The 26,944-nt window shown below is 45.6% G+C and overlaps 1 protein-coding gene and 1 long non-coding RNA gene across 4 annotated transcripts in view; one reads left to right on the plus strand and one right to left on the minus strand.

The window, feature by feature from the left end:
- Nucleotides 1-26,944, plus strand: part of LOC146670765 (uncharacterized) — a 428,660-nt gene that overhangs the window by 338,249 nt on the left and 63,467 nt on the right. The window lies entirely within an intron of this gene.
- Nucleotides 1-26,944, minus strand: part of LOC146670780 (syntaxin-binding protein 4) — a 59,212-nt gene that overhangs the window by 13,384 nt on the left and 18,884 nt on the right. For all 3 annotated transcript variants that reach the window (XM_085402867.1, XM_085402866.1, XM_085402865.1), the window contains 6 exons: nucleotides 15,931-16,010; nucleotides 13,314-13,437; nucleotides 9,006-9,147; nucleotides 3,488-3,594; nucleotides 2,112-2,253; nucleotides 530-602 (listed from right to left, as the gene is read on the minus strand). In XM_085402867.1, the coding sequence (XP_085258993.1) occupies nucleotides 530-602; nucleotides 2,112-2,253; nucleotides 3,488-3,594; nucleotides 9,006-9,147; nucleotides 13,314-13,437; nucleotides 15,931-16,010 (668 nt within the window). The remainder of the gene's footprint in view (nucleotides 1-529; nucleotides 603-2,111; nucleotides 2,254-3,487; nucleotides 3,595-9,005; nucleotides 9,148-13,313; nucleotides 13,438-15,930; nucleotides 16,011-26,944) is intronic.

Genomic DNA, 26,944 nt, shown 5'->3' on the forward strand with positions numbered 1-26,944 from the left:
TTCCTCTTGTTGGAGTTTCCTCTGTGTTAAAGCAGTTTGAGGCGACTCTTTGATGATTTGGTGCTACACAGATAAAACTGAACTGAATCAGGAACCCCCCCGCTGTGATCTAGCAGTACTAACCACTGACCCACTGTGCATATGAGTCAAATCAATAAATGACAAAGAAAAATCCCTCACGTGTTGGTGCTGGCTCTGTGCTCAATGTGCATATGTGGCTCCCTTCCTGATGCTGTCATCAGCTTCCTGATGACATTTGTTTTTCTGTCTTCTCGATACTTTTTCACACTGTGCATTCTTTTGCTAAACATTAGCCAAACATGTGTTTTCAGTGTAGCAGAGTTTTTTATTTCCAGAGTTTTTGTTGAACAGCGGAGCTCTTAGCCTTATACCAGAGGTTCCCAAAGTGGGGGTGGCGCCCCATATGAATTAAGAAAACGAACGCTTAGACACTGCTAGCATAATGGACAGGCTCCCGGGAGGGGGGGGGGACAGCACTGTAGTCTGAGTGCAAACACAGAGGTCTCACCTGAAACATGAATATCTGGAGGACAGATGTCAGGAGAAGGTGAGGAAGGTGGGGCTGGCTCCTCTGCACAGATCTACACCAATAACACAAGGAAAATAGTTAAATAGAATTCCAATACTAATGACCAATGAGTTAATTAGTGTAGCTAATAATTTTGCTGTCCCAAAGGTGGATCCTGTTCATCTAGACGTAGTGTTTTCAGTGGGAGAAACGTTTCATCCAGGTGACGTCTTCAGTCTCAGCTGACTGCAGGTTTCAATCTTATAAACAGGACATTTGCATAATGACTGAAACCAGCCCACTGAAGGAACAATGGGCTGGGAGGTCAGTTCTTTGATCATTAATATGTAAATTGTCATGACCGCTGATCAATGGCTATGAGTACCATTCACAGAGAGTTGGGGAATGGCTGCAATCACATCATTGTAAGATGGTGACAGATAGACCCTTAGGCCCCCTCCTCGATTCAGAGATGGTCTTTCCCTTATTAGATTTATTAGATTTAGTAGCTGGTAGTAGCAGAACTGGGACTGAAGCTAGATGATGCAATGGTCTAGCTCCAGTTCTGGCTGTCTCTATATTGACATTAAACACAACAGTTCTAAGTTCTTTGTGGTAACTGTGGACCAAACTCTATAAATGAGAAAGTAAAGAAATGAATTTCTTCCAACTTTCTTTAACCTTCTAAGACCCGAACTCTTCCATGGCATGCATTTTAATTTCTCTTTGATATTTGGGCATACTGGGGCCCAATGAATGTAAAAATAAAGAATTACCAGATTTTTTTTTTACCTTATTTTTGCTTTTAAGAAAAATCAGAGCCACATCTGAGGATATTCGTTTACAATTGTGATAGAACAGTAGCAGCATAATGTCCTCGTAAGTGGATATCAGGCCCTTGCCGAGCAAAATTGAGTATTTTGGTCTAAATAACCCAAAATGTGATGTCCACATATGTGGACGCCAGGCCCTAGGAGGTTAAAAATCATAATTATTTAATTCAACATTTTACATGTCAGAGAGTTTGAACTGGCTACAGTTTCACTTTGTAAAATCACTCTGATGTTGACCCACCTTATGTAACATGCTATATACTGTGAGAAGTACAACTACTCTTTAGTCAATAACGGTTCATTAATCAGTGTGTTTATTGGACTATGTTTATTCCTCAGTTATACCAAAGTACAGCGGCCTTTTCAAAGTTATTTGGTTGATCTTTTAGCATTTTTTTGACGACATTAGTACAATATGAGACTTTAGCTCAAAGAATAAATGTAGTCTTAACCTGCAATTTTTGAAACAACATAATCGACTCAGCCAGCTGACACATTTAAGCACACCTGGTGTTTTTTGTGTTTTTGAATGAGGATAAACAGCAACAGTAACTCTGTTTCCCAGAGCTCAGTCAGGTTGTTTCTTTTATCCTGCAGTCGGTGTGCTGATATAGGTACAGAAGATACAACTCTAATCTTTCTTTTACATGGAAATCCTGCTTCTTCTGCAACTTCTGGTTTGCTGTGAGAATAACAGGCCACTTCTTCTATGAATGACCTGTAGGAGCCGTGTATGTGGTGGAGCTGACCTCGGGTGATCGGATGTGGACTTTTAAGCGTCCAGAGTTGTAGCTGTTGCCCGAGGCTCGCTGGAGCCCATTGTGAAGAGACGTGCTGCTGGGAAAAAGTCCTTTACCCGGGATGAAGGCTATGTCCACAGCAGTATCTTGGCTAGAGACAAACACATAAGCATGTGATCAGTGTTGGCACACAAAGCGTGGTCCATGTATGTGGGACATTTTGTTTACCCATTTACAAAAACACATTCAACTTTGGGCTTAAAGTGTAGTATCAGCTTTGACACTGTATTTACAGGTGGGTCTATGGCAGTTTGTGTAAAAGTCATTTGGTTGCAGTCTTTAACAAAGCTTAAATCAGGTTGCTTTTTCCAACCCAGGATCGAAGATGCTGTAGAAGATAATGTTTCCACAGTATGAAGGTTTCTGCACAACTTTATTTAAGTATTATAAGTTATTAGCTTAAACTGTTACAAGAAAAACTAAAAGAGTGATATGAGCTTTTCTCAGTTTGAACTGATTTTAATGATCTACATGTAACCCAGTGAACTGGAGAGAGTGTATATCCATGCCATCACACTGCTTTATGTCTTTTACAGACAATGTTTTACACTTATACTCATCATAGTATCCACCATCCTCTTTACAATGTGTCCAAAACCGTGAGACTTTTTCTTAAGTCTAATCTGGCCTTGCTATTCTGATCACTGGTTTGTGAAGCTGTCCTGCAGTGCTGTTATCTAGCTGCTTGATGTAAAAGGCCACCACTCTTGCAAAAAAAAAGCCTTTTACATGGATTTCCGTGTAAGGGGAGGGATTTCATCCCTTCATATAATGTCAATCTCACAAATGACTTTTTGTTTTTTTTCATAGAATGTGCCAAAATCCTGAATCATGTGCTCTCACTGTCTGCCTGGTTTCCCATAATTTCATTGTATATGTACAATGACAATAAAGGGCTATTCTATTCTATTCTATTGTACTGAGATGTCTTTTGACTTTATGCTCTGTGCTTCCAACTGCAGGTGTCACACTTGGAGTCAGTTCCAGACCTTGGATCTTATTTCTTTATGAGGAAGCTTTGAAAATCTATCCTGCCTGCATCTGTCAGCTGTCTAACCCTGTGTGTAGGAATAACTCTGTTTCAGTGGGTACTGCAGTACTTTTGTTTGGTATATCTTGAAACTGAAACTGTGAAAACATTCATTATCTGACTCTAACTTAATATGTGTTGGAAAACAGTAAAAATAACAAAGAAATCATGTCAATGTCCAAAAACACACAGACACTAAGATCAAAACTGCTTATACTGTAGCACTGTGTATACACTGGCTCATTGTTCCACACTAGACTTTGGTACATTCATTTCTAACATGAACACCACTCACCTGAATTTCACTTTGTTTAGCATGCTTTTGGCCTCTTCATGTGTCACACCAATCAAGGACTCCTTGTTAATAGCAATGAGCTGATCTCCCGGTCTCAACCGTCCATCCTGCACAACAGGGAGACAGTTTTATTCCCACTGAGCAGGAGGCTACAAGCCCTGTTTCTCCTTATTTAAAAGTACAATAAACTGTCAGGGCCACTTCTAAGAATCAAAGTACTTATCCAAGTCTAGTCATTATCAGCTCTTTTCAACTGCAGGAACATAACTGCAACATGTATTTCAGTTCAATCCAATTCAATTTTATTCATATAGCACAAAATCATAACAACAGTTGGCTCAAGGCGCTTTGTTCTGTAAGGCACGATCAATAATACAGACAAATCAAAGAAAATTCCAACAATGATGATGACCCCCTAATGAGCAAGTGCTTTGGCAATTGTGTGAAGGAAGAACTCCCTTTTAACAGGAAGAAACCTCCAGCAGAACCAGGCTCAGGGAGGGGCGGGGACCAGATAGGGGAGAGGAGAGAAAGACAAGCTGAGGAAGAGAGACAGATATGAATCATAACTAATGATGAAATGCAGGGAGGTGTATAAACAGGTGATGAGTGAGAAAGGGTGAGAGCAGGAAAAATCCATCATGGGAGTCCCCCAGCAGCTTACACCTATTACAGCATAACTAAGGGAGGATTCAGGGTCACCTGGTCCAGCCCTAACTATATGCTTTAGCAAAAAGGAAAGTTTGAAGCCTAATCTTGAAAGTAGAGATAGTGTCTGTCTCCTGAATCCAAACTGGAAGCTGGTTCCACAGAAGAGGGGCCTGAAAACTGAAGGCTCTGCCTCCCATTCTACTTTTAAATACTCTAGGAACAACAAGTAGGCCTGCAGAGCGAGAGCGAAGTGCTCTAATAGGGTGATATGGCACTACAAGGTCATTAAGATAAGATGGGGCCTGATTATTTAAGACCTTGTATGTGAGGAGCAGGATTTTGAATCCTGGATTTAACAGGAAGCCAAAACAGGAGAAATCTGCTCTCTCTTTCTAGTCCCTGTCAGGACTCTTGCTGCAGCATTTTGGATTAGCTGAAGGCTTTTCAGGGAGTTTTTAGGACTTCCTGATAATAATGAATCACAGTCGTCCAGCCTGGAAGTAATAAATGCATGAACTAGTTTTTCAGCGTCACTCTGAGACAGGATATTTCTAACTTTAGAGATGTTGCACAAATGGAAGAAAGCACCCATCCATCCATCCATCCATCCATTTTCTTCCGCTTATCCGGGGACGGGTCGCGGGGGCAGCAGCCTAAGCAGAGAAGCCCAGACCTCCCTCTCCCCAGCCACCTCTTCCAGCTTATCTGGGGGAAAACCAAGGCGTTCCCAGGCCAGCCGAGAGATATAATCTCTCCAGCGTGTCCTGGATCTGCGCCGGGGCCTCCTCCCGGTGGGACATGCCCAGAAAACCTCACCCAGGAGGCGCCCAGGGGGCATCCTTGTCAGATGGCCGAACCACCTCAGCTGGCTCCTTTCGATGTGGAGGAGCAGCGGCTCTACTCTAAACCCCTCCCAAATGGCCGAACTTCTCACCCTATCTCTAAGGGAGAGGCCAGCCACCCTTCGGAGGAAGCCCATTTCTGTCGCTTGTATCCACGATCTCGTTCTTTCGGTCTCTACCCACAGCTCGTGACCATAGGTGAGGGTAGGGACGTAGATCGACCGGTAAATTGAGAGCTTCACTTTTATACTCAGCTCTCTCTTCACCACGACGGACCAGTACAGCATCCGGATCATTGCAGCCGCTGCACAAATACGTCTGTCGATCTCTGGCTCCCTTCTCCCATCACTCGCGAACAAGACCCCGAGATACTTGAACTCCTCCACTTGGGACAGGGTTTCATCCCCGACCTGGAGTGGGCACTCCACCCTTTTCCAGCTGAGGACCATGGCCTCAGATTTGGAGGTGCTGATTCTCATTCCCACCGCTTCACACTCGGCTGCGAACTGTTCCAGTGCGAGCTGGAGGCCATCACCTGATGAAGCCAACAGAACCACAATATCTGCAAAAAGCAGAGATGAGATTCTGAGACCACCGAAGTGAAAGCCCTCCGCCACTTGGCTACGCCTAGAAATTCTGTCCATAAAAATTATGAACAGAACCGGAGACAAAGGGCAGCCCTGGCGGAGCCCATCACCCACCAGGAACGAGTCCAACTTATTGCCGGCTATGCGAACCAAGCTCTTGCAGTGGTCGTATAAGGACTGAATGGCCCATAGCAATGGGCCAGACACCCCATACTCCCGGAGCACCCCCCCACAGGACCCCCCCGAGGGACACGGTCGAATGCCTTCTCCAAGTCCACAAAACACCACCACCACCCCGGTCTGCCAGTCCACAGGTACTGCCCCTGATCCCCAGGCAACATTGCAGAGATGTGTCAACCAAGACAGCCTTACAACATCCAGAGCCTTCAGGAACTCGGGGCAGACCTCATCCACCCCAGGGGCTCTGCCACCAAGGAGTTGTTTAACTGCCTCCGTGACCTCGACCTCAGATATTGGCTGTCATCCCCCTCGTCCCCAAACTTCCGCCACGGAAGACGTGCCAGTGGGATTAAGGAGGTCCTCGAAGTATTCCTTCCACCGCCTGACAATTTTCTCAGTCCAAGTCAGCAGCGCTCCACCAGCACTACACACAGTGCAGTTGGAACACCGCTTTCCCCTCCTGAGTCACCTGACGGTTTGCCAGAATCTCTTTGAGACAGTCCGAAAGTTTTTTTCCATGGTCTCTCCGAACTCCTCCCACACCCAAGTTTTTACTTCCACCACTGCCCGCGCTGCATTCCACTTGGCCTGTCGGTACCTATCAGCTGCCCACAGGCTAACCAAGCCCGGTAGGACTCCTTCTTCAGGTTGGTGGCTCCCCTCACCTCAGGTGTCCACCATTTGGTTTGGGGTTTACCAAAGCGACAGGCACCAACCACCTTGCGGCCACAGCTCCATGCAGCGGCTTCGGCAATGGAGATGCTGAACATAGTCCATTCGGGCTCAATGTCCCCAGTCTCCCTCGGCATGTTGTTGAAGCTCTGCCGGAGGTGTGCGTTGACGATGTCGCGGACTGGGGCCTCTGCTAGACATTCCCAGCACATCCTCACTGTACGTTTGGGCGCGCCAGGTCTGTCCAGCGTCCTCCCTTGCCACCTAATCCAACTCACCACCAGGTGGTGATCAGTTGACAGCTCAGCCCCTCTCTTTACACGAGTGTCCAGAACATATGGCCTCAGGTCTGGTGATACAATTACAAAATCAATCATCGACCTGTGGCCTAGAGTGTCCTGGTGCCACGTGCACTTATGGAAACTCTTATGTACAAACATGGTGTTCGTTATGGCCAAACTGTGGTTTGCACAGAAGTCCAATAACAAAGACTTCTGTGCAAACCGTCCGGCTCACTTTGCACCCGACCCCTACGGCACCTCCTCAGGTTAAGATCTGGGAAGCCGTTCCTCCCAATCACACCCTTCCAGGTCTCACTGTTGTTGCCCATGTGAGCATTGAAGTCTCCCAGTAGGACAACAGAGTCCCCAGGAAGAGCACCCTCCAGTGCCCCACTCAGGGACTCCAATAAGGCTGGGTACTCTGAACTGCCACTCGGTGCATAAGCACAGAAGGGAACAAACACTCTCGTCCACTGGGAGAAATCCCAACATACCAGCAGCAAGCCGAGGGGATACCAAGATACCCACCCCAGCCCGACGCCTCTCACCAGGGGCAACTCCAGACTGAGATAGAGTCCAGCCCCTCTCCAGGAGACTGGTTCCAGAGCCCAGGCCATGCGCTGAGGTGAGCCCGACTATATTTAGCCGGTACCTCTCAACCTCACGTACTAGCTCGGGCTCTTTCCCCACCAGAGAGGTGACATTCCATGTCCCAATCGCCAGTCTTGGTAGCCAGGGATCGGTCCGCCAGGGCCTCCGCTCCTGGCCACCGTCCGGCTCACTTTGCACCCGACCCCTACGGCACCTCCTGTGGGTGGTGGGCCTGCAGGAAGATGGGCCCATGTCCCTTTTTCGGGCTGTGCCCGGCCGAGCCCTATGGACTAATGCCCGGCCACCAGACGTTCACCCTCGGGCACCCTCCCCGGGCCTTGCTCCAGGGCAGGGCCCCGGTAACCCCATCGCGGGCAGGGTGAACTGTTCCCTTGATGGGGTCTTCTGAATCGCTCTTTGTCTGGTCCCTCACCCAGGACCAATTTGCCATGGGAGACCCTACCAGGGGACAAAAGCTCCCAGACAACATAGCCCCTGGGATCCCTGGGACACACAAACCCCTCCACCACGATATTCTCATTCTCAGAGGGGTGGAAGAAAGCAGTCTTACATATTTGTGTAATATGTGCATTGAAGGACATATCCTGGTCAAAAATGACTTCAAGGTTCCTCACAGTGTTACTGGAGGCCAATGTAATGCCATCCACAGTAAGAATCTGGTTAGATACCATATTTCTAAGATTTTCAGGGCTGAGTACAATAACCTCAGTTTGATCTGAATTTAGAAGTTATGTTATGCCTTCTAATGTTACTGTCTCAGGGAAGCATGTATAATGTAGACATTTACTAGCCGGGACCACATACTCATTTTAGGTTTGACAGCATTTCTAGTAAACAATGAGAGAAAGAAAACACGAACGAACAGCTTGTAGTGGGGGAGAAGGGGGTCATGTATAGACAAAGAAGGGGTGTGTGTGAAGGTCCTGCTCCTGAAATTCAGAAAAATGATCTCCAAGAACTAGTCCTAGCAATGAACCCTGTGGAACTCCATATCAGTTTGGATCAGTTTGGTGGTGAGGATGTCTGGTAGTAAGGTGTTGAAGGCTGAGCTGTAGTCAAAGAAGAGCATCCTCATGTAGTGCTTCCTGTTCTCCAAATGGCTCAGCGCTCTCTGAAGGGTGATGGGAACAACATACTCCATGGACTAATTTGCACAGCAAGCAAACTGGTGGGGGTCAAGGGAGGGGGTACAGTCTCTGATTTGCTGAGACACTATCCGCTCAAAACACTTTATGACTAGTCTGCATATGCACGCCTCAATTTCTTCTTTCTTATTCTTATGGATAAAGCATGAGGAAAGCGGAAGAGCGAGGAAAAGGAGATTAAACGGTGCTTCATTTCTCCTCTTCCTCTCTACTCATGTTTCATTCAGTTATCTCATGGCCTTCCACTCAGAGATCAAGGAGTGAGGGCTCAAGCAAGCATGCTGAAACTGAATGTTGACAAAGATGATGGCAAAGTCTCACTGTAGGAGATTTGTTAGCTGTAAGTGTAGTTTGTACGTCTTGTTCTGCAGTTTGTGTAAAAAGAAAGGTGATAGGACCTTTAGCTAACACAAACTGTAACACAAACTGCGATTTAAATAAGCAAAGGCTTTGCTCCATGATGGCATGTCTTCCACTTCATCACACCGCTCATCTTTCCCTCTCATTGCACTTTAGGTTTATTTGAGGCTGCTTTCCTCTTTTCTTACCCGGTGACAGTCTCCTCCTGACAGGACCTCCTGGATGAAGACTGCAGGGCCGTCAGGCCTGTTGGAACCTCCTCCAATGGTGATGCCTAGACTGCCGGATCGTGCTATTGAAATAAGTTGAATCACCCCTTCACCTGGATGACTAAGAACACAAAGACACGGATAATCAATTCTGGAAGTTAGGAAAAGGGGTCTGTGGTACACCTCAACTTACAGGACCTGCTTCTAACAGCTGGGTGGAAGACAAGAACTAAAATTGCGTCCAGTGTTACTGGCAACTCGGAGGGTTTTTATTTAGCTTGAGTCCACACCTATAGCCAATTTAGAATGAGATCAACCTAACGTATAAGCCTTTGGACAGAAACACAGGGAAATGATGCAAATAACACAATAAAGGCTGATCGCAAGATTCAAGAGTGGATAATGGCAGAAGTAGTTCCATGGTTAAGAAAAACAGCTTAACATAGTTCAGGGACTCACTCGAGGATTTAGGTGTATCATTGGCAACAGTGTACAATCAAGAGATGAATGAATGAAATACAACAAGGTGCAAACCACAGGTTACACTGGAGGCCAGATTAGACTTTGACAGAAACAAGACTTTGCTCTCGAAATGGAAAAACAATGTCTTTGGACAGATGAAACCAGGATGAACTCTGATCACAACGTTTGAAGGAGAACAGAAAGGAGAACGTGATCCAAAGAACATGTGTCCATCATGGCAGAGGCAGTTAGAGCATTGGTATACATCAGAGTCAAAGCTTTGTTGTCAAAAACCATACGTACACATCATACACAGGAATTTGAACTCAGACAGACTGAGACTGATCACAGATAAGTGCAATTCATCTGCAATGTGTCTCTTTGCAGTAGGGGCTACTCAGATCAGCTGGTTATATTCTGGGTTTATCCCTACATAAACCAGCAGCTCTGTCATGATCTGTGGAAGAGTTTTGTCATTTCTGTCTCCAGTCACAGCTTTCAAATCAAATCAAATCAAATCACTTTTATTGTCACATCACATGTGCAGGCACACTGGCACAGCACATGCGAGTGAAATTCTTGTGTGCGAGCCCCACAAGCAACAGAGATGTGCAAACACAACAACACAAACGAGCAAAATACAAGAATGGCCAACCTGAAACTAATAAATATATGTACAATATATAATAGTGTATGCATTTCTGGATGTGTATACTAAATATTTTCCTACGTGTGTGTGTGTGTGTGTGTGTGTGTGTGTGTATGCACATTTTTACAAATTAAATAGTTAAAAAAAAATTAAAAAAACAAATAAATAATAATAATAATAATAATAAAATATATAAAATATACAGAGTTGAATATGTGCAAAACAAGTGGCATTTATATACAGTGTGGAGTGCATAATGTTGAAGTTCCAGTAGTGAAGCTGAGGTGTCTATGACGTGTTCAGCAGTCTGATGGCCTGATGGAAAAAGCTGTCTCTCAGTCTGCTGGTACGGGACCGGATGCTGCAGAACCTACTTCCTGATGGAAGTAGTCTGAACAGTTTATGGCTGGGGTGACTGGAGTCCTTGATGATCCTCCCCGCTTTCCTCAGGCACCGCTTCCTGTAGATGTCTTGGAGGGAGGGAAGCTCACCTCCAATTATCCGTTCAGAGCACTGCACTACTCGCTGGAGAGCTTTGCGGTTGTAGGCGGTGCTGTTGCCATACCAGGTGGTGATGCATCCAGTGAGGATGCTCTCAATGGCACAGTGATAGAAGGTCCTGAGGATGCGGGGGCTCATGCCGAATCTTTTCAGTCTCCTGAGAAAGAAGAGGCGCTGCTGCGCCTTCTTCACTGTTTTGTTTGTGTGTACTGACCACGTAAGATCCTCAGCCAGATGTACTCCAAGGAACCGGAAGCTGCTCACTCTCTCCACAGCAGCGCCGTTGATGGTGATGGGGGTGTGTACTTCTCTGCACCTCCGGAAGTCCACTATCAACTCCTTTGTCTTTGCGACGTTGAGGGTGAGATGGTTGTCTTGACACCAGTGGGTCAGGGCGCTGACCTCCTCCCTGTAAGCTGTCTCATCACTGTTGGTGATAAGACCCACCACTGTAGTGTCGTCCGCAAACTTCACAATGATGTTGGAGCTGTTAGTGGCTGTGCAGTCGTAGGTGTAGAGTGAGTACAGGAGAGGGCTCAGTACACACCCCTGTGGAGCACCAGTGTTCAGTGTGATGGGGGATGAGGTGATGCTGCCCAGTCTGACCACCTGGCGTCTGTCAGACAGGAAGCTAAGGATCCAGCTGCAGAGGGAGCTGCTCAGTCCTAGATCCTGCAGTTTCCTGTCCAGCTTCGAGGGAACGATGGTATTGAATGCTGAGCTGTAATCTACAAACAGCATCCTCACATACGTGTCTCTCTTCTCCAGGTGTGACAGGGCAGTGTGTAGTGTCAGGGCTATGGCATCATCAGTGGACCTGTTGTGGCGGTATGCAAACTGTAGAGGGTCCAGTGAGTCGGGTAGTGCAGAGCAGATGAAGTCCCTGACCAGCTTCTCGAAGCATTTGCTTACGATGGGGGTCAGGGCTACAGGTCGCCAGTCGTTCAATGAGGAGATGGTGGAGGATTTGGGTACAGGGACGATGGTGGCCATTTTGAAGCAGGCTGGGACTACAGACAGAGAGAGGGAAAGGTTGAAGATGTGTGTGAACACTCCAGCCAGCTGAGCCGCGCATGACCTGAGGACGCGGCCGGGAATCCCGTCCGGACCAGTAGCTTTGCGTGCGTTCACCTTCCTGAAGCACTTCCGCACATCCTCCTCAGACACAGTGTGCGCACTGACGTCATCCGCGGTGCGCACACTGTCCGGTCTCATGGTGTTCGCTGTGTCGAATCTAGCGTAGAATACGTTTAGATCCTCACACAGGGAGGCCGTGGTCTGCGGTGTGCTGGTTTTCCCTCTAAAGTCTGTGATCGTGTTTAGTCCCTGCCACATACTCCGAGGGTTGTCAAACTGTTGCTTCACCCTGTCCCTGTACTCACGTTTGGCTGCTTTGATCGTCTTCCGGAGTTGGTAATGTGCGTGTTTGTAGTCCGATGTGTTCGCGGAGGCAAAGGCGGTGTTCCGTGCCGCGCGAACATCTCCGTTAATCCAGGGTTTTTGATTTGGGAAGGATTTGACTGTTCTGGATGGGACGACATCTTCCACGCATTTCCTGATAAATCCACAGACTGAGTCTGTGTATTCATCAATGTCTCTGGCGGCCACGTGAAACATTTCCCAGTCCGCGTGATCAAAACAGTCCCGCAGCGCAGACTCCGATTGGTCCGTCCAACAGTGCACCGCCCTCCGGGTTGGAGCTTCCTGTTTCAGCTTCTGCCTGTAGGCGGGCAGGAGCAGGATGGAGCAGTGATCTGATTGGCCGAATGGGGCGCGGGGGAGGGCTTTGTACGCATCCCGGAAAGAGGTGTAACAGTGGTCGAGTAGCCGGTTTCCACGTGTGTTGAAAAGGATGTGTTGATGGAGTTTTGGTGAGACTTTCTTCAGGTCTCCCTTATTAAAGTCTCCGGCTGTGATAAACGCTGCCTCTGGGTGTGCGGTTTCCTCGCTGCTGATCGCGCTGTACAGTTCCCTGAGTGCTCGGTCAGTGTCGGCTTGTGGGGGAATGTAAACAGCCGTAATAATCACTGCTGTAAATTCCCTCGGTAGCCAGAATGGCCGGCACTTAATCATCAGGTACTCCAGGTCCGGTGAGCAGAAGGATTTGACCGGGTGCACGTTCGCATAATCACACCAGCTGTTGTTGATCATGAAACACACACCACCGCCTCTGCTTTTCCCAGTAAGATCCTGTGACCTGTCCGCGCGGTGCACAGAGAACCCCGGCAGTTGTATTGCGGAGTCCGGTACTTTGTCCGATAGCCAGGTTTCTGTGAGGCATATCACGCAGCAGTCCCGCATCTCTCGCTGGAATGAGATCCGTGCCCGAAGCTCGCACAGCTTGTTCTCCAGAGACTGCATATTAGCCAGTAATAAACTGGGTAACGGTGGTCTGTAAGTGCGCCGTCTTGTGTGAATGGAGCCTAAACAATCTGGAAAAAGTCCTGCAGCTTCCCAAAACACAGATACGATTTTCTTTTTATTTTCTTGTTTCATTATTAAGATCTTCTGACTTTAATTACATTAGCCCTGCTGACATCTTCCCTTAATGAAAAGTGGTTCACTTTCAACCACTTTGTTCATCCCAACCTAACCAACCAGAACTCATTATTTTAGCTCCAAGACTTCTTGATGGTCGGGTTGACAGTGAGCCTGTATTAAATATGAACTCTTACCTGAGGGAGCGCAGCATGGGCCCACTGTTGTTGTACATACTCTGAGAGCCTGCTGGGCTCGACAGCAAAGGACTCTGGGAGCGTGACGAGGAACCGGATGATGTGCTATCCAGGTAGCGACCTCCTTTGGATTTGAAAAACAAACAAACAAAAATTACATGAGAGAGATAACCCAGATTACAGTTATTTTAGGAAAGGGCAGTTAGCAGTCCAGACTTTCAGCTGCTCCCTTTAGCACACAGCAGATCATCTGCCTCCATCTCACCCTATCCCAGCATCCTCCTCTGTCACACCGGCCCTCGGGATATCCTCCTTCACTACATGCATGAGTCTGTGAGGTCTTCCTCTTTTCCTCCTGCCTAGCAGCTTCATCTTCAGCTTCCTTTGTCCGATATATCCACTCTCCCTCCTCTGCTTGTTTCCAAAACCATCCCAAACCCCTGAACTCACTTCCACCCACTCCACCTCACTGCCTGTTGCTTTGGATGCTTGATCCCTGTATTTAAACTCACTACCTTTGCACCTTCATGGTGACCTTTCCACCCATCTCCCTCCATACTCCAGTATTCTGTCTGGCTTGTACAGACTTTCATTAGTCCAGTCTCCAGAGCATACCTCCACCTCTTAAGGCTCTCTTCCACCTGCTCTCTACTCTCAATTTTCTCTGCAAAAATCAGGATCACGTCTTAGTCAGTTTGCTCTTTTTAAATTAATTTCCATAAAAGTTGTCTCGTAGTATGTCTTCATTAAATTGCCCCATTTTGCATTTTTTCCTTTTAGAACATTATTTCTACTTGAGTCGCTCTTAATTCCTATAAATATTTAACACGAGCAAACTGGTCTCATACTACGCATATAACAAAGTGTTCCCTGTTTTTAGAACGTTATTTTTCTTCTAGTTTGTACTTGAACCCTAGCTTAAAGACCTCAGTGCAATGTTTTAGCATCAGTGAGGGCTGTTTAGATTAGCACACCAGACACCTCACAATCAAATTTCTCCTCATAAACAAGTGTTTTTACACCAAGCGAGGAGTGGTCCATGCAGCCTACAGCAGCAAAGCCAACAGCATGGACCAGCTCATCACTGCTGTTAGTGAGGATCTTTTTCTCGCTGTTCTTGTGTCTCTAGAGAGACTTTCAGGCTCTTGCAGTATATTCCTGTGAACCATCCATACTAACAATTCTTAATGCAAACCACATTATAGTGCTATCTCTCTTTATTCTGGAGCTGAAGCCTGATGTGTCAGCAGCACTGCTCACATGCTGGAGCTCTGTTTAACAGCTCTGCAGCAGCTGGCTGCCTCCTCTCCAAGTCAAACAGATGTTGGTAAATGTGCACTTGTCGTAAGGCATTTTAAGGTCGACTTACTCCTTCCTGCCTATAGGCAGAGTACTCTGACTAAAATAGAACGGTTGTTTTCTATTTTCGTTTTCAAATGTTAAAGGTCATGTTGGTCTTTGCTTTAGAAATTGGACAACAGTTTGAAGAATATCTGAAAGTATACTTTTTAAACACAAACTGATCAGGAAAATAATACCAAATAATAATAAAATAATATTTGCATAATCAATAGAGTGAGACATGACTTTCTCATGGACTTTAAGGCCATTTTCCACTGTTTCCATGGTGTGACTGCTAACCAGGCTCCCTAAGAAACGGACAGCACTGTTGAAAAGCTGCATGTTAATCCAAACCACAACCACCAAACACCATCAAGTCATTGGTTCAGGTATGTGGATGACACCAGGGTGAAAATTGAATCTCAGGACTTACCACAATTTACTAGATCACATCATCTCAGTGGACCGACACATCAAATTCACCAGGGAGGATATGAAAAGTGGCAGGTTAGCCTTCTTAGACTGCAAGATTTCCATCAGTAATGGGGGACATCTAAAAGCTGATGTGTACCGTAAACCTACACATACGGACGCTACAACACAGAGCGAACACCATCCCCACTGACACAGCAGCCAGGGAGGCAGAAGAACATCAAGAAGGCCCTGAGTAAATGTGGTTATCCCAGCTGGACTTTTGTCAAAGCTGGGAAGGCTCCTAAAGAAAGCTCCAGCCGATCCAGGAGAGAAGGACAACCGCTGCCCAAGCGAAAACCTGTAGTGAGCCTGTATGTGTCAGGAGTATCGGAGCAGTTGATTTTCTCTAAAAGATGCATCTCTGTGGCTTTTAAACCCCAAAACATGCAGCAGTAAAAATCAGTCCACCCGGCACAAACAGAGTATGGTGTTCCTAGGGAGCATGGAAACAAATGGCCTTAATGAAAAAAGTCCATCAGAAAGTGACTTCTCAGTCTATTGATTATTGTTACCTAATGACTGAGCTTTCTGACAGAGACATAACAGAGAAAAGCTGTTTTGTCTCTGTCAGGAAGGCAGTTTGATCTACTGCAAAGACTGTACCGTGTTGTCTTCATCCAAAGCAGAGGGGCAGAGAAAAACATGCTTCTCTACATGCAAACACATTATTACAGCAATACTGTGTCACGTGCATGACAAAAACACTTTGTTCTAATGCAAATGCAGCAACAGCTTTCTATTAAGAAAGAAATGAAAATGAAAGTGGAAATCACCAAGCAGAGCTAAGCAGAAACATCCCTACCTTGCTGGATCGGAGAGTTCCGTGTTGATCCAGTGCTGCCATTAGATCCATATTTCTCTAGCAGATCAGCAAATTCTCTCCTTTTCAAGAGAAACAGATGTTGAGACATGACAGGATGACTGCATGTTACATGTTAAAGCCAATGATGTTGTAATGATTTGTGTAGACCTGGACAGCTTTGCTTTGGGAAGTGATATAGGTACATATAAGCTCTTTTAAGTCATATACTCCAGGAAAATCACAACATGTCAGAAACAATTCAAATGAATGGCAGGCAATCATTCTGCTGAGTACTTTTTGCAGCCCTTCTTTATACCCAAAAACATCAGGACACTGTGTAAAACGTAAATGTAAAACAGAATGTGATTATTTTTAGGCTTCATCAATACATATTTTATCAAAACATAAACATATCATATTTCCATTGAGAGGTTTTTATATTTCATGAACAATATGAGCACATACTAAATTTGAAGGCAACAAAACAACAAAGTTAGGTCAGGGTCACGAAATGCTGGACAACTCAAAAGAAACAGCTGCAGCTAATCATGTTAACTGGTAACAGGTCAGCAGCATCATTGTGTAAAGAACAATAGAACAATTTTAGAATAAGATTGCTTTAATGACACGTCACAGTTATATTAGTTAACCACAACTAAACTAAAAAACTAAAACTAGGTATGAAAAACAAAAATGAAGGCCTTCATATTTGAATACTGCAGCTATTAGAACAGCATTGCTTCTGAACTGGCCTCCCTGCAGTCCAGACCTTTCACCACCTGAGAACATTTAGAGCCTTATGAAATGAAAAAGACAAAGAGAAGAGCTGGGACTGTTGAGAATCCTCCTTAGCTCACAGACCATTATGGAAGCAGGGATGCTACACAGTAGTGATGTTCGATTCGTGAACGAATCGTTCAATACTCGAGAATCACTTTACTGACTCGTGAATCATGATTCACAAGCCCAACTGACTCACTGACTCATCCCTGTTGCTGTTAGCAAACTAATTCCATTAGTAGAAATATATCTAGCTTATAATTAAAATTGTCGGGGGAAAAACAACAGCCAGTTTCGTAACAAAAGCATTTCTGCTCTGAACTGGAAGAAAAAACCCTGAGTAGAAGCTCACATCAAGAAAATAGCTCCTCGGTTCAGAGTAGCATCGCGCTGCTAACATGCTAACAACACATTTGAGCTACTCACCCCCTCCCTTCCTGTGCTGAATCATAGAGCGAACGAATCACTCAGGACTCGCTCACCCCCTCCCTCCTGGCTCACAGCTTCTTCTTCTTCATGGTTGGCAACCAATGTTAAGGGGCATTACCGCCCCCTGGCTCACAGCTCAGTGGACATTTAGATGAGAAAATATATATTTGACACACTTAAGGAAAATACTAATAAAATACAAATAAACAAAATAAATGTTTATTAAGCAATTCTGTGTCTCTGCATGTGCGTGCGTCTGCGCGTGTGTCTCTGCATGTGCGTGTATCTCTGCATGTGCGTGTATCTCTGCATGTACGTGTGTCTCTGCATGTACGTGTGTCTCTGCATGTACGTGTATCTCTGCATGTGTGTGCGTCTGTGCGTGTGTCTCTGCATGTACGTGTATCTCTGCATGTACGTGTGTCTCTGCATGTACGTGTGTCTCTGCATGTACGTGTATCTCTGCATTTACGTGTATCTCTGCATGTGCGTGCGTCTGCGCGTGTCTCTGCATGTACGTGTATCTCTGCATGTGCGTGCGTCTGTGTGTGTGTCTCTGCATGTACGTGTGTCTCTGCATGTACGTGTATCTCTGCATGTACGTGTGTCTCTGCATGTACGTGTGTCTCTGCATGTGCGTGTATCTCTGCATGTACGTGTATCTCTGCATGTACGTGTGTCTCTGCATGTACGTGTATCTCTGCATGTACGTGTGTCTCTGCATGTACGTGTGTCTCTGCATGTACGTGTATCTCTGCATGTACGTGTGTCTCTGCATGTACGTGTGTCTCTGCATGTACGTGTGTCTCTGCATGTACGTGTGTCTCTGCATGTACGTGTATCTCTGCATGTACGTGTGTCTCTGCATGTACGTGTGTCTCTGCATGTACGTGTATCTCTGCATGTGTGTGCGTCTGCGCGTGTGTCTCTGCATGTACGTGTGTCTCTGCATGTACGTGTATCTCTGCATGTACGTGTGTCTCTGCATGTACGTGTGTCTCTGCATGTACGTGTATCTCTGCATGTACGTGTATCTCTGCATGTGCGTGCGTCTGCGCGTGTCTCTGCATGTACGTGTGTCACTGCATGTACGTGTGTCACTGCATGTGCGCGTGTCTCTGCATGTACGTGTGTCACTGCATGTGCGTGTATCTCTGCATGTGCGTGTGTCTCTGCATGTGCGTGTGTCTCTGCATGTACGTGTGTCACTGCATGTGCGTGTATCTCTGCATGTGCGTGTGTCTCTGCATGTGCGTGTGTCTCTGCATGTACGTGTGTCTCTGCATGTACGTGTGTCACTGCATGTGCGTGTATCTCTGCATGTGCGTGTGTCACTGCATGTGCGCGTGTCTCTGCATGTACGTGTGTCACTGCATGTGCGTGTGTCTCTGCATGTACGTGTGTCTCTGCATGTGTGTGTGAGTGCGTGCGTGCGTCTTTGTGAGAGAGAGACATATTTAGGCTCAGTCACCTTCAGCTGGCTGTTGTTGTGATCTCAGAGTCATGGATTGAACTGAACTTTGGGTTAGTTTGTGTTGCCGTCTGTTCTCTTTCACTAAAACATGAAAACGTGTTTACAGAATGCTTCTCACAAAGCACAATGCTGCAGATGAAAAGGCTTAACTTATCAATAAGTATTTTTCCTTTTAACTGTAATTTGCTGACGGTAAGCAAACAGCACATGCTGGGACACTTCTGGGTTGTATTTGTGTCGGGGTGGGGGTGTAGACAGATATAAAGATAGAGACGAATAATCCCGACTCCCAGTCCCCAGCACTACTGCTGTCTGCCCGCCAGCTCCTCTGGGCTGCAGGGTAGTTAAAGCACACAGTGCAGATTAACATACAATGCTCATCATCCAAAGCATCGTCTCCGTTAAGCTCTCCCCCTCCCCGACTCTGCTGTCACATCCTCTGCGCAGAACACAAAGAGATGGAGAAGGGAGGATAGAGTGGCTCAGGCAACCTCACTGCTGACACAGCTTGGCCTCAGAGAAATAGGTACTACACTACACACAACATTGTAATTCTACATATCCACCCTGTATATGAGGACTCTGCCAGTGATGACTTCAGTCTGGCATGTATCTTCTCCAACAGCCGAGGTATAAATCCCAACTGTCACGCTGTCTTCACTGAACACGCAGAATATTGCATTTTTAAGTAAAGCTCATGGCTGACACTAGTGTGCAAAGTCTCGCTGTTTAAATATGCAAATCCTCTACTACCTTTGTCACGGATCACGTTGTGTGCAGTGGATTTGAAGGGAAGACAAGGCCAATGCTGACAGCTGGCACTGACCTTGTTTTCACTCAGACTGGCCATAGTCAGATTAGAAAGCTGGTTCAACACTAATACTACCAGCCAGGAGTAATGCTAGTATGGTACTGTCAGCACAGTTCAGGCATCATGTGTTCCACTCATTTTGAGCTTGTTATTCACGAGTTGTTTGAGTGGAGCTGGTGTGTTAAACAAAAGGAATAAAAATGGATCCATCTTTTTTGGTGCTAGTTTGCTTTGCACATGTACCCCCCCCAAAACAAAAACAAACAGGCCAGAAAACACTGCTGTTCAGGCTGCAACTGGAACACCCACAATTTCTTTTAGTTCAATGTCATCAAAAACTGTTTTTAGTCCATTAGATCTGACCCAAATTGAGCCCAAGACGAACGCCTTTTTTGGACATGTATCCCTAATGTAACCATAACTCTGTGACAACACTGGCAGATGCCTCAATAGTGAGACATGAAACCCACTCAAAGAAAGTTGTTCGTTGCTTCTACACCTAAAATTCATTTGGTGTCATTTGGTAGTGGTTGAGTTTGCTTCAAGATGCTGTGTGATTTCACTGATTTCTATAACGGATTCAATTCTGATTCACAAGGTCTCAATTTAATTCAATTTTCAGTCAGAAAGATTATAATTCTGATCATTTATCAGCACATATCCATATTTTATATCTATGTATAAAAAGAAAGCTGACACTGTGAGACTTTATCAGAGGTGTGAGCATCACAGCGGACGACATCCATCCATCCACCCATCCATCTTTTTCCGGTTTATCCGGGGACGGGTCGCAGGGGCAGCAGCCTAAGCAGAGAAGCCCAGACCTCCCTCTCCCCAGCCACCTCCTCCAGCTCGTCCAGGGGAACACCAAGGCGTTCCCAGGCCAGCCGAGAGATTAAAATCTCTCCAGCGTGTCCTGGGTCTGTCCTGGGGCCTCCTCCCGGTGGGACATGCCCGGAACACCTCACCCAGGAGGCACCCAGGAAGCATCCTTGTCAGATGCGCCTTGAGGCGACTTTTGTTGTGATTTGGCGCTATATAAATAAAATTGAATTGAAATTGAGATGCCCGAACCACCTCAACTGGCTCCTTTCGATGTGGAGGAGCAGCAGCTCTACTCTGAGCCCCTCCCGGATGGCTGAACTTCTCACCAACCACCCACCCAGGCCACAGCGGATGCCTTTGTGTCAAAGTAACTGATCAGACGAGATCGGGCGATCTCAGGGTGCTATGGCTGTGATCTCAGAAGCTAAGCAGCGTTGGGAGAGAAACATGAAGGCGACTTTCCTGGCCTGGCTTTTTTTTAGCAGATAACCTTAAAAATATTCTGCAGTAGAACAAAAACTGAAGAAAAGCATGAACCAACATTTGAACATCACCTGATGCTGCTGAAGTGAAGCAGAGCAAAGTTACAGAGGTTTGATTAGAGACACAGCTAAGAGAGTTGCAACTTGGCATCATTTGTAAAAGTTTATATTTTTTTGGTATTGAACAGCAGAAATGAGACTTTCTTGTCAAAGGTCATTTAAAAAACAAAAAAAACAAAACAGCGGGCGACAACACTGCACACAACAGTAGACTGGTGCAGAATGCAGAAAACAGATTTTTGATGGTAAACTAGTCTTGAAGTACAGAGAGAGCTGTGCAGGAAGTGTGATTTCATTGTGGTGGAAGCAAAACAGTAAGAGAGAATTCATGATGATGGTTTTCAAACGTGAAGCGTAGTTTGATCTTCTTTTGCTGTTGGTTCAGTGAATTTTAGTCGGAGAGTAACGAAACCTGCTGTTAAAGTGAATTGTTAAATGCTGTCATTTTTATGCTTACCATCTCTACATTGTTTCAACTCTGTGATGAAAGGAATTCCTTTGTCCCCCTCCCCAGCCTCTCGAGGTCCCTTCACAAGTACATCCTTGTGAAGGGTTGTTTGATGTTTGGTAAGCTTCCTGCCCTTTTTATGGCTTCACTGTGTGAAGGAATTGAACCATATATTGGGTGTGGGGGAGATTGCCATTTTATGACTAAGGATGTTGTTAGAAACAGTTGGAAGTAGGAACACTGCGGAGGTAAGGAAGGAACACTGCCAGAGGTAAGTGACGGAAGTGACCGGAAAAGGTAAGCGACCCATGTTGTAGGTGACATCAGACGCCGGAGATTTGGCGGAAAAAAAGCGAATGGTAGCGTAAAATTTAATAAAGTTTCTTTAAGCTTCAGTATTACCAAATAAACTAACCAATTGTCATATAACTAACAACATCTGTCCTATCATCTCTAAACCCTGGAGGACAACGGGGAGAGTTTAGACGCTCTCCAAGATTACATCGACCGGTGCTTCCAAGATTTAGTAATGAAGAAGGCCCAGAGTGCATCTTCTCCGGCCAAAATTGAGACGCCGTCATCGAAGAGATGTCGCCCGGCAGACTCCCCCAGCATAACATCGCCTGCTGGCAAAGACATTGCAGACATCCTGGAGTCAACGCTACGGGAGTCGGTCAAATCTCTCACCAATAACGTGACCCAGTTAAACATAGAAAATAAAAAAATAAAAGAGTCCGTTATCGACCTACAAGTCCGTAGCATGCGAGACAACCTTGTGTTTTCTGGTATTCCAGAATCTGCCGGAGAGGACGGGGAAGCAACGGTGAAAAGCTTCATTAAAACCCACCTGAAGCTGCCAGAGGACACTGTAAAGAACATTGCCTTCGAAAGAGTGCATCGCTTGGGGGCCGTGAGGTGGGAGACCACGTCCAATTGTGGCCAAATTCGGCCAATTCAAACAGAAGGAACAGGTGAAGAGTCGCGGCGGAGCTGAAAGGAACGGACTTCAGCGTGAACGACCAGTTCCCCAAAGAGATCCTGGAACGACGCAAGGTCCTGTTCCCAGTTCGACGTAGCTTCATCCAGAGAGGCTCCCGCGCTGTCATCGCCGTGGGCCGGCTCTACGTGGACGGACAGCTCTACCGCGACCCCGGCACCACTCCATGGTTATATTGACTGCACTCCAGATAAGAACCCGCTACACTCTTTTCTTATTCATTCACACTCTCTCCTTTAACATGGGTTTAACCTAGTAATATCAGTATGATGTCATAGCAGATATAACATCGTCACCCTCCATCATTGCTTTAATTGGAATGTTTCCGTTTCTTTTCTTTTTTTTGTTAACGCTCACCGTTCTCGTGTTTTTTTTCCTTTCTCTTTTCTTTCACTGCTGTGATCACCTACTTCCCCACTCACCTACAAACAACACCCTCTATTTCTGCATATTCACACACCACGATCACGCAAACACATCAGCTCAACGGCAGCACATTTACACCAGCCTCACAGCGCACACAGACTTATAGGACACACACGCAAGCCACGCTTGTTCATATTAGTGAATATTCACACACATAGTCAGACTTATGGAGCCTTTCACCACACATTTTTCTTTCTCTTTCTATTTACAAACAAGGGATGTTTCCACATTCTCTCCACCTGTCTAAACGAAACACCCAGCGTACACACACAATTATGGGAACACTAAGGTTTGTCACATGGAATGTAAATGGAGCTGGCAACAGAGGAAAGAGGTTAAAGATATTTTACCAGCTTAAAAAACTACAGGCAGATGTTGTTTTATTAGAAGAAACTCACAGACCTGTCACAGGTTTAAACGAACTTAAAACACCTGAGTTTCCTAACGTGTTTGCAGCCTGTTATAATTCTAGACAACGGGGAGTAGCAATTTTAATACATAAAAATGTTAATTTTACAGTACTCGATACAGTTATAGATCCAGAGGGCAGAATCCTTATTATTAAATTATCAATATTTAACAAAAAGCTATGTATTGTAAGTATATATGGTCCAAATGTTGATGAACCCTCATTCTTTCACGGTTTTTTCAGTGCACTCTCTGAACACTTAGATGGCACACTTGTTCTTGGAGGCGACCTCAACCTTGGACTAAATGAAGACATGGATAGGCTCACTACAGCAGTAACTCAGCACAATTGGCAATCCACAAATATAATCAAACAGTATATGAGCGACTTTGGTCTTTGCGATGCATGGCGCTCCCTTCACCCCACCAGTAAGGAATATTCTTTCTTCTCACATGTCCATCACTCTTACTCTCGTCTGGATTATTTTTTGGTCAGCAGCTCACTACTGTGTGACATCTCAGACACTGAGATTCACCCTATAGCTGTCAGCGATCATGCTCCTGTATCTTTAACACTAATACATAAGAAGAACGCTACACCAAGTAAAAACTGAAGATTCAATACATTGCTGCTCAAAGATGAAGACTTTATCAAATATTTTAAAAAAGAGTGGACTTCATATTTAGACTTTAATGACACTCCCGAAACATCAGCTTCTGTTCTATGGGAGGCAGGGAAAGCTGTGATGACAGGTAAAATAATTTCTTTCTCATCACACAAAAAGAAAGAAGAAAACAAAAATATTCAGGAACTAGAAAAAAACATCAAATCCTTAGAAGAAGCCTACGAGTGCGACCAAGAATAAAGAAATAATGAACAAAATACGCAAAACAAAACTAGAATTAAATTAAATTATTAATAAAAAACACAATTCCTAGTACAAAGACTTCGCTTGCAGAATTTTGAACACAGTAACAAATCAGGTCGATTGCTAGATAACCAGTTAAAAATAAATAAAGAAAAAAACTATATTGGGTGTTCAAGATTTATCAGGAAACACAATATATGACCCTGGAAGAATAAACAACATTTTTAGGGATTTCTATGAAACTCTATATTCACCACAAATAAACCCATCTAAAAATGAAATTGATCAGTTTTTTGACAACGTAATTCTTCCAAAATTACTAGACAGTCAAGCAATGGCACTGGATTCGCCACTGACATCGGGTGAACTCCAGGAAGCCCTGATAAGTATGCCCAATAATAAGGCTCCAGGTCCAGACGGCTTTCCTGCAGAATTCTACAAAGAATTCTGGACAATTTTGGCACCAGTATTCCACAGCATGTTGCAGGAAATCGAGGAAAAGGGCAGACTACCACCAAATATGAATTCTGCCAACATTAGTCTCCTGATAAAACCAGGCAAAGACCCTTTATTTCCCTCAAGCTATCGTCCAATATCCCTTATAAATGTAGACCTCAAAATAATCTGCAAAGCTCTCTCAAAAAGATTAGAGAAAATAAACCCCCTCTTAATTCATCCTGACCAAACTGGTTTCATAAAAGGTCGGCACTCCTCAACAAACGCATGTAGATTACTTAATTTAATAGACTACTCATACAGTAAAAACATTGAAACCACAATATTATCTCTAGACGCAGAAAAAGCATTTGACAGAGTTAACTGGAAATTTTTATTTGCAACTTTAAACAAATTTGGTTTTGGAACCTCTTTCATTAACTGGTTAAAAATATTATATAATTCCCCAACAGCTTGTGTCAGAACAAATGACCAGACATCCTCCAGCTTCTGTCTCCTGAGGGCCACCAGGCAGGGATGCCCACTCTCCCCTTCACTGTTTGCAATTTTTATTGAACCACTAGCAGCAGCAATTAGACGGAATTCAGTAATTAAGGGCATAAAATGCAAGAACGTGGAACATAAAATCAGCCTTTATGCGGATGATGTGTTGCTTTTTCCCCAAAACTCACAAACCAACCTTTCTGAGGTAATTACTCTAATAAACTGGTTTTCAGGTGTTTCAGATTATTCACTTAACTGGTCAAAATCTACAGTTCTTCCAATTAACTGCTCCTTCCATAATTCTTCTTCTGCCCCACTACAATCTGGAAATATTAAATATTTAGGTATTAATGTTTCTCCTAAGCTTTCAGACTTAACTAAATTAAACCACATCACACTTCTAAAGAAAGTAGAAGGCGATCTGACTAGATGGAAATCTTTACCCATATCACTCATGGGAAGGGTCGCCACTATAAAAATGATGAACTTGCCAAAAATAAATTACTTATTTTTAATGATCCCTAACAAACCATCACAAGATTGGTTCAGATCTCTGGATTCGTATATTTCTAAATTCCTTTGGAAAGATAAACCCCCGCGTATCATCTTAAAAACACTTCAAAGAACCAAGGATAAAGGAGGATTAGACTACCTTATTTTCAACAATATTTCTTAGCCAACAGGCTTCAGTTCATCTCAGGATGGTTAAAACGTACCTTCTTAGATGAGCCCTGGCTAGATGTTGAACAGGCACTATGCAATGATCTAGAGATCTCAGACCTACCATTTATCAGCTCAAACATCAAAAGACATGAATGGTTCAAAAGCATCAACATCAGTTCTTCTCTGACAGCATGGTGGGAGTTTCTAAAAATAACGGAGTCTTCATTAATCCCATGCAAACGTACACCTATCTGGAATAACCAGATAGGCGCCATCACCTAGCGGGGGTGGGGGGTCATTGTTTGGTCCCGCCTTCGCCATTGTGGTTGATGTGGAGGTAGGGACGGGCTTAGGGCGTCTGGAGAATCCCTAGGGACGTTATCCCTGGAGGGCTTAACCCAGGGGTTGTGGTCATAACCTGGTTAGTGGCTCTGGTTGCTCTTAGAGGGTGTTCTCCTTGTGGCTGCGTGCAGCAGGGCTGGGGAGGGTCTGTGCTGGTGGACGTAGGTTACTGGCCTGGTAGCCTGGCTGCCCCTGAGTAAATCCGGGGCAGGCGTGGGGGCTTGGGGTTCGGGGGTGCTTCGCCTCCGTGCTGGGGCTCTGGCTGGGCCTTGGGGGCTTAGGTCCCTGTTGGTGTGTCGCCGAGGTTGTGGGCGGGTGGGTGCACGGGGGCTCAGCCTTGGCGCAGGGGGCCTCTGGCGCATCTGCCTAACTGGGGGGCTCTTTAACTGACAGGGAGTTTGTTCCATCCTTGCAGGAGTCCACTCTGCAGGTGGGGGAGAGTATAGGAGAGGTGGGGAATAAACTTAACCTGGGTGTCTACTGTCTTGTGCAGTCTGGGAGATGATTAAATGTTAGGGTGGGTACAGTTTCCTCTGTGGTGGGGTCAGGTGGGCTGCCCCGGGTCCTGTGGGGTTGGGTGATCCTGCTGCCGTAGGCCCAGATCTTGATGGGCGTGGGCTCCCTTGCCTTGGTGGGTGCCGAAGGACGGGGGTGCCTATTGGGGTCAGCGGGGGAGCTGGCCCCAGGGAGGGGCATCTTGCTCCTCCTTTCTTTTCCTCCCCATCCCAGGCTGCCTCCCTCTTCCCGCTCCAACGCACCCACCCACTCTAGTAGGGCCTTGGGGTGCGGGTGTGTCACCAGGGTGCAGGGGAGGCATCCCCCCCCGTCCCCTTCTGGCAACCTGTGCCTCAATTTTATTCCACAACTCAGACATCCACATTACTCACAGTCTCATAACACATACATATAGGGCCTTGAGGGTGGGCACGTTAACGGCGTCCAGTGGACGGTCTGTGTATTCAACCCCACCTCTGGCGCCGGTGCCCACCTCTCAATTTTAAATCCATGTAGACATTGAGGGTTCTCGGGAGGGGCCGTGCTAACACCTGCTGCTCTCTGGC

This window comes from Rhamphochromis longiceps, linkage group LG4 (genome assembly GCF_057381845.1).
Source record: "Rhamphochromis longiceps isolate RC_006_pf linkage group LG4, R_longiceps_female_GT1.1, whole genome shotgun sequence".
NCBI classification, from domain to species: domain Eukaryota; kingdom Metazoa; phylum Chordata; class Actinopteri; order Cichliformes; family Cichlidae; genus Rhamphochromis; species Rhamphochromis longiceps.